This window comes from Lithobates pipiens, unplaced genomic scaffold (genome assembly GCF_037356315.1).
Source record: "Lithobates pipiens isolate NorthernLeopardFrog02 unplaced genomic scaffold, aLitPip1_a1.2 Scaffold_37, whole genome shotgun sequence".
In the NCBI taxonomy this organism is placed as follows: Eukaryota; Metazoa; Chordata; class Amphibia; order Anura; family Ranidae; genus Lithobates; species Lithobates pipiens.
The window spans coordinates 3,894,586-3,902,122 of record NW_027507825.1 but is presented as its reverse complement, the minus strand read 5'-3'; the positions used below and the strand labels follow the sequence as shown (position 1 = coordinate 3,902,122).

Sequence of the window (7,537 nt, the reverse complement as noted above, 5' to 3'; positions counted from 1 at the left end):
CACCGGCCAGAGAAGAGCGCCGGCGGGAAAAAGAGGAGCTTCCCGGCCCCTTCTGTGCGATTCCACTGACATGTTTGTTTTTTGTTTTTTGTACCATTACAATCCCTTTAGGCCTGCGCCATATGTGGTGTTTTTTTTAAATTATTGTATCAATAAAAATCTACAGATTTTTCCTTCTTTGTTGGCGTTTGGTGCCTAAAAAAATAAATAAAAAAAATACCATCCAAGGGGTGTCAGGGCCTGGGGGGGCTCCTAGTGATTTTTAAACAGGAGGCACATTCAGGCATTTGTCACATTGGACGATCGAAAGCCTTCTACAAGGTCAGTCGTCGTCCTTCACCGACCGGGAACCACCAGCTATAAGCGGACGCACACAGCGGCAGACAATATGCATTGTGTCCCCTGGAGGATCTTTCTTTGTGTCTCGGGGGGGGGGGGGGGGGGCAGCTGCGTGGGATCATCTGTCTGCGCCGGGGTCGGGTTCCTCAAACAATATCTATTGTTCTCTCCCGTGTCTGTGAATGACTCCCGCCACCCCGAGAACCAATCAGAGGAGAACACGATCCGACCTTTAATTAAAGCTCCAGGCAGCGATGTGTCAACTTGTTGGGTCCGGAGTTCTTCTTGTGTCACTTTAAAGGGCCACTCCGCCTAAAACGGGCATTTCAGTTCCCGACTCAGACAGCAATAACACCTATAGATCTATAAAAATAAAAAATTAAAAAAAAAAGGTAATTAATTAAGCCTTATGGCTTGGATATTGTAGCCCCCCCACCCCAAGAAATAGGGGGTCCCCCAAATTGAGAAGTCCATGTATAAGTGAGCCAAACAAAGTCCCACCGTCATGTCCGGCACAGTACTATGTAGACATGCACTGTGCCTTCTGCATCAACCCCCTTTATGACCAGCCGCCGCGGTTACACTGCGCCAGGTTGGCTCTCCTTCCTCTTGTAAAGAGTTCTATTAGGCGCACGCGCGTGCGCATGCCCCGCGGTGCGACGTCGGAGCCGATATGCGTATGCTTGACAGGGGAGCAGAGACAGATCTGCTGTTCCTAGTGATTAGGAACAGCGATCTCTCTCTCCTCCTCCAGTGACTACACTCCTCCCACATGTAGGAACATCTCCTAGGGAACACTTAACCCCTTGATCGCCCCCCCCCCAAGTGTTAAACCCCTTCACTTAACCCCTTGATCGCCCCCTAGTGGTAACCCCTTCTCTGCCATTGACATTTACACAGTAATCAGTACATTTTATAGCACTGTATAGATGTCACCGGTCCCAAAAAAAAGTGTCCGATCTGTCCGCCGCAATGTCGCAGTCCCGCTAAAAAAAAAAAAAAAATTGCTGATTGCCACCATAACTAGTAAAAAAAAATAATAATAATAATAATAATAAAATGCCATAAATATATCCCCTATTTTGTAGACACTAGAACTTTTGCACAAACCAATCAATGTACGCTTATTGCGATTTTTTTTTTTTTTTTACCAAAAATATGTAGAAAAATACATATCGGCCTAAACTGAGGAAGAAATTAATTTTTTACATTTTTTTGGGGGGGATATTTATTATAGCAAAAAGTAAAAAATATTGTTATTTTTTTTTTTCAAAATTGTCACATTTTTTTTTGTTTATAGCGCAAAAAAAATAAAAAAAATAAATAAAAATCACAGAGGTGATCAAATACCACCTAAAGAAAGCTCTATTTGTGGGGGGAAGGACATAGACCCCTTTCACGCCACGCCACCCATAGCGTCGGCGGTAAAACGTCGCTATTTTTAGCGGCGTTATACCGTCGGATTTGCGCATTTTGCCCGCTAGCGGGGCGCTTTTACCCCCCCCGCTAGCGGCGAGAAAGGGTTAAAACCCTTAAAGCGGGAGTCCGCGTTTTTTTTTTTTCTTTAAAAGCCAGCAGCTACAAATACTGCAGCTGCTGACTTTTAAAATAGTGACACTTACCCGTCCAGCGCGCCCGCGATGTCGGCACCCGAAGCCGATCTCTAGATCGTCTCTCGGGTGCTGCCGCCGCCATCTTGGGTATGGGAATCAGGAAGTGGAGCCTTTCGGCTTCATTTCCCGGTTCCCTACTGCGCATGCGCGAGTCGCGCTGCGCAATAAGGACGGTCCCCGCTGCCTCTGGGATCTGTGTGTTTCCCAGTAGGCAGCGGGGGGACTTTCGGAAAGGGGCGTAATCTACGCCCCTTTCCGCAGAGAGCTATCCCGGAAGTGGGTGCAGATACCTGTACTGTACAGGTATCTGCACCCCCCTACCCCCTGAAAGGTGCCAATTGTGGCGCCGGAGGGGGGGAGGGTTCCGATGAGCGGAAGGTCCACTTTAGGGTGGACCTCCGCTTTAATTTCAATGGGGAGCAGCGGCGGAGGAGAGGTAAACACACACGGCTCTTTCACTGCTCCAAAGAAGCTGCTGGCAGGACTTTTCCCCGACGTCCTGCCAGCGCACTGCTCCAGTGTGAAAGCCCCCCCGCCATCAGAATACACTGATCAGCACTGCCGGCGGTAGCCTGCAGCACCGATGTGCGACAAAAAAAAAACTGACAGGATGATTGTACAGAATACGATCCGTAGATTCCCTTCAGCCACAACCGACAATGTCCGTACAGTTCATGGACTGAAATTCAGTCAGTCCCTGCTGAACCGGCGCAATTTTGATCCATGTTTGGCCGGCTTTAATCTCTTTGGACACTTTTGACCTTTTGTCCAAGCCCTGATGAGGGGGGGTTAGCCTCTGAAATGTGTTGGATGTCTTTTGTTTGACTGATAGTGGGGAGCAGCTGATGGATGGTAATCTCCCTCTCATCTCCCGCGGCCTCTTTGCCGCCACTTCCTGTCTACATGCACTCAGACAATGGCTACTCGCAGGCCAAGATCCAGGGGGGTGCTGGGGTGGGCTAAGCCCCCAGATTTCATTACTCCCCCCCAGGACCAGTGACACCAGTGAGGGCTGGGGAGAGCTGCTTAGTCTTGAGGAGTCAACATGAGTGCACAGTGCCCAGCCCCCATCTGCCATACCACATCATTTGATTCCATTTGATGGGAGCGACTCTGATGTGATGGGGAACCTCTGATGTGATTGGGGGACTCTGATGTGATGGGGGGACTCTGATGTGATTGGGGGACTCTGATGTGATTGGGGGGATTCTGATGTGATGGGGGACCTCTGATGTGATGGGGGGACTCTGATGTGATGGGGGGGACTCTGATGTGATGGGGGGACTCTGATGTGATGGGGGGATTCTGATGTGATGGGGGACCTCTGATGTGATGGGGGGGACTCTGATGTGATGGGGGGGACTCTGATGTGATGGGGAGGACTCTGATGTGATGGGGGGACTCTGATGTGATGGGGGGACTCTGATGTGATGGGGGACTCTGATGTGATGGGGGGGACTCTGATGTGATGGGGGACCTCTGATGTGATGGGGGACTCTGATGTGATGGGAGGACCTCTGATGTGATGGGGGACTCTGATGTGATGGGGACCTCTGATGTGATGGGGGACTCTGATGTGATGGGAGGACCTCTGATGTGATGGGGGGACTCTGATGTAATGGGGACTCTGATGTGATGGGAGGACCTCTGATGTGATGGGGGACTCTGATGTGATGGGGGACCTCTGATGTGATGGGGGACTCTGATGTGATGGGAGGACCTCTGATGTGATGGGGGGACTCTGATGTAATGGGGACTCTGATGTGATGGGGGACTCTGATGTGATGGGGGGACTTTGGTTTGAAGAGGGACCTAAATGTGAAAAGATAACTCTAATGTGAAGGGGGGGGGCTCTGGTGTAAAGGGGAACTCTAATCTGTAATAGTGAGATCGAAGCTCATTACTTTGATCTGCAGATGAATGGGACAGAGTAGACAAAAAAGTACCAATGTTACTTTGTATCTCTCAAACTCCTGTTTGATCAATGTTTATAAACAATGTTACTTTGTATCCCTCTGTCTCCCATGTGAACAATGTTTATAAACAATGTTACTTTGTATCTTTCTATCAATGTTTATAAAGTTGCCACCCTATAACAGGAAGTACCTAACCAAGGATTTTCATGGCGGGATCACCGGGGATTTTGACGCACTAAAAACCGGCATCAATACAAATGAAGGCGATGACGCGTGTTCCAAGGCGCGGTGCGCAGGGGACGTAAAGCTTTAACTGCATAAATTGCCGCTAAAGCCACGATCGTTTTGTCTCTCCTTCATCGGATTGCGTTGCAGAGCGGTTTGTGCCACGATCGCCCATGTTCCATACATGTATGTGAGGAGCGGGGGTTTCCCTCTGGGTGCGTCCAGGAACTTTAGTCATTAATTACGATCTGCCTCAGGTTCCTTCGCAGGAGGAATTTTTTTGCGGGAGATCGAACATTCCCAGCTCTGTGGCCATATATGGCGCACGGCTCGGGGCGTAGAAACGGTGATGCAACGGCAGCATTAACCCTCCTGTGCCAGCCAGAGGATCGAGGGAACAGGCGCCTCCAACAATCTCCGCACTGGAAATATGAGATATGGGACTGGCCGGGGTCCTGGCTTGTCACTTGTGATCTTGTGTTCCTCCAGAAATACTCCAGAGAGAAGAGCCTGCCAGTCACACCGACAACCTGCGGCGGAGGGGACTGCTGGGGTACGCTGCCAGAGGAACCCCACAAATCACATCAGAGACGTCCACACACCTACAGATCAAGGTAACGCTACAAATCCCTACACCTAAAGAACAAGGCCACCCCATATATACCAGCTGTGAGGTCCCTACACCTATAGAACAAGGCCACCCCATAAATACCAGCTGTGAGGTCCCTACACCTAAAGAACAAGGCCACCCCATAACTACCATCTGTGAGGTCCCTACACCTAAAGAACAAGGCCACCCCATAACTACCATCTGTGAGGTCCCTACCCCTAAAGAACAAGGCCACCCCATAAATACCATCTGTGAGGTCCCTACCCCTAAAGAACAAGGCCACCCCATATATACCAGCTGTGAGGTCCCTACACCTAAAGAACAAGGCCACCCCATAACTACCAGCTGTGAGGTCATTACACCTAAAGAACAAGGCCACCCCATAACTACCATCTGTGAGGTCCCTACCCCTAAAGAACAAGGCCACCCCATAACTACCATCTGTGAGGTCCCTACCCCTAAAGAACAAGGCCACCCCATAACTACCATCTGTGAGGTCATTACACCTAAAGAACAAGGCCACCCCATAAATACCAGCTGTGAGGTCCCTACACCTATAGAACAAGGCCACCCCATAAATACCAGCTGTGAGGTCCCTACACCTAAAGAACAAGGCCACCCCATAACTACCATCTGTGAGGTCCCTACCCCTAAAGAACAAGGCCACCCCATAACTACCATCTGTGAGGTCCCTACCCCTAAAGAACAAGGCCACCCCATAACTACCTTCTGTGAGGTCCCTACCCCTAAAGAACAAGGCCACCCCATAACTACCTTCTGTGAGGTCCCTACACCTAAAGAACAAGGCCACCCCATAAATACCAGCTGTGAGGTCCCTACACCTAAAGAACAAGGCCACCCCATAACTACCATCTGTGAGGTCCCTACACCTAAAGAACAAGGCCACCCCATAACTACCATCTGTGAGGTCCCTACCCCTAAAGAACAAGGCCACCCCATAACTACCTTCTGTGAGGTCCCTACCCCTAAAGAACAAGGCCACCCCATAACTACCATCTGTGAGGTCCCTACCCCTAAAGAACAAGGCCAACCCATAACTACCATCTGTGAGGTCCCTACACCTAAAGAACAATGCCACCCCATAACTACCATCTGTGAGGTCCCTACACCTAAAGAACAAGGCCACCCCATAACTACCATCTGTGAGGTCCCTACACCTAAACAACAAGGCCACCCCATAAATACCATCTGTGAGGTCCCTACACCTAAAGAACAAGGCCACCCCATAACTACCATCTGTGAGGTCCCTACACCTAAAGAACAAGGCCACCCCATAACTACCTTCTGTGAGGTCCCTACACCTAAAGAACAAGGCCACCCCATAACTACCATCTGTGAGGTCCCTACACCTAAAGAACAAGGCCACCCCATAACTACCATCTGTGAGGTCCCTACACCTAAAGAACAAGGCCACCCCACAAAGAGCATCTATACTGTCCCTATACCTATAGAATGTGATGACCCCCACCAATAACATTGATGGCGTTCCTACACCTAAAGAACGAGGTCACCCCACAAAGAGCTTCTACAAAGTCCCTACACCTAAGGTGACCCTACAAATAGTATCTTTAAGATCACTACACCTACAGATCGAGGTCACCCCACAATAAGCATCTACAACGTCCCTACACCTAAAGGATGAGGTGACCCTACAAACAGCACTGGTAACATCCCTAGACCCACAGTATGAGGTCACCCCACAAAGAGCATCTACAATGACCCTACACCTAAAGAATTAGGTGACCCTACAAACAGCACCTGCAATGTCCCTATGCCTACAGTATGAGGTGACCCCATAAATACCATCTGTGAAGTCCCTACACTTAAAGAGAGAGGTGACCCCACAAACAGCCCCTGTAATGTCCCTACAGCTAAAAAAATGAGGTCTCCCCAATAATACCATCTGTGATGTCATTACACCTAAAGAATGAGGTCACCCCACAAAGAGCATCTATACTGTGCCTACACCTATAGAATGTGGTGAACCCACCAATAACATCTATGACATCCCTACACCTTAAGAACAAGTTCACCCACAAAGAGCATCTACAACGTCCCTACACCTAAGGTGACCCTACAAATAAGATCTGTAACATTCCTACACCTACAGATCGAGGCCACCCCACAAACAGCACCTCTATTGTCCCTACACCTATGAAATAAGGTGACCCCACAAATATCATCTTTAACATATCTACACCTACAGAAGGAGGTAACAAAACATACAGTATCTGTGACGCCCCTACAGCTATAGAACGAGGTGACCCCACAAATAGAATCTACAACATTTCCACACCTACTGTATGTACCAATGTGACCCCCACAAATAGCATCTATGATGTCCCTACACCTCCAGAACGAGGTCACCCCACAAATAGCATCTGTGACGTCCCTACATCTACAAAACGGGGTGACCCCACAAATAGCATCTACGATGTCCCTACATCTACAAAACGGGGTGACCCCACAAATAGCATCTGTGACGTCCCTACATCTACAAAACGGGGTGACCCCACAAATAGCATCTATGACATCCCTACACCTCCAGAACGGGGTCACCCCACAAATAGCATCTGTGACGTCCCTACACCTACAGAACGAGGTCACCCAACAAATAGCATCTGTGATATCCCAATCTCTACAGAACGGGGTGACCCCACAAATAGAATCTACAACATTTCCACACCTACTGTACGTACCAATGTGACCCCCACAAATAGCATCTATGACGTCCCTACACCTCAAGAACGAGGTCACCCAACAAATAGCATCTGTGATATCCCAATCTCTACAGAGAGAGGTGACCCCACAAA

General features: G+C 49.1%; 1 protein-coding gene across 3 annotated transcripts in view; it reads left to right on the top strand.

The window, feature by feature from the left end:
* Positions 1-4,484: 4,484 nt before the first annotated feature.
* ASB2 (ankyrin repeat and SOCS box containing 2) overlaps positions 4,485-7,537 on the top strand; it is a 97,422-nt gene continuing 94,369 nt past the window's right edge. For all 3 annotated transcript variants that reach the window (XR_013269933.1, XR_013269932.1, XM_077466669.1), the window contains exon 1: positions 4,485-4,707. Coding sequence is in view for 1 of the 3 variants with exons in the window: in XM_077466669.1 (XP_077322795.1) it covers positions 4,524-4,707 (184 nt within the window). In the remaining 2 variants the exon portion in view is untranslated. The remainder of the gene's footprint in view (positions 4,708-7,537) is intronic.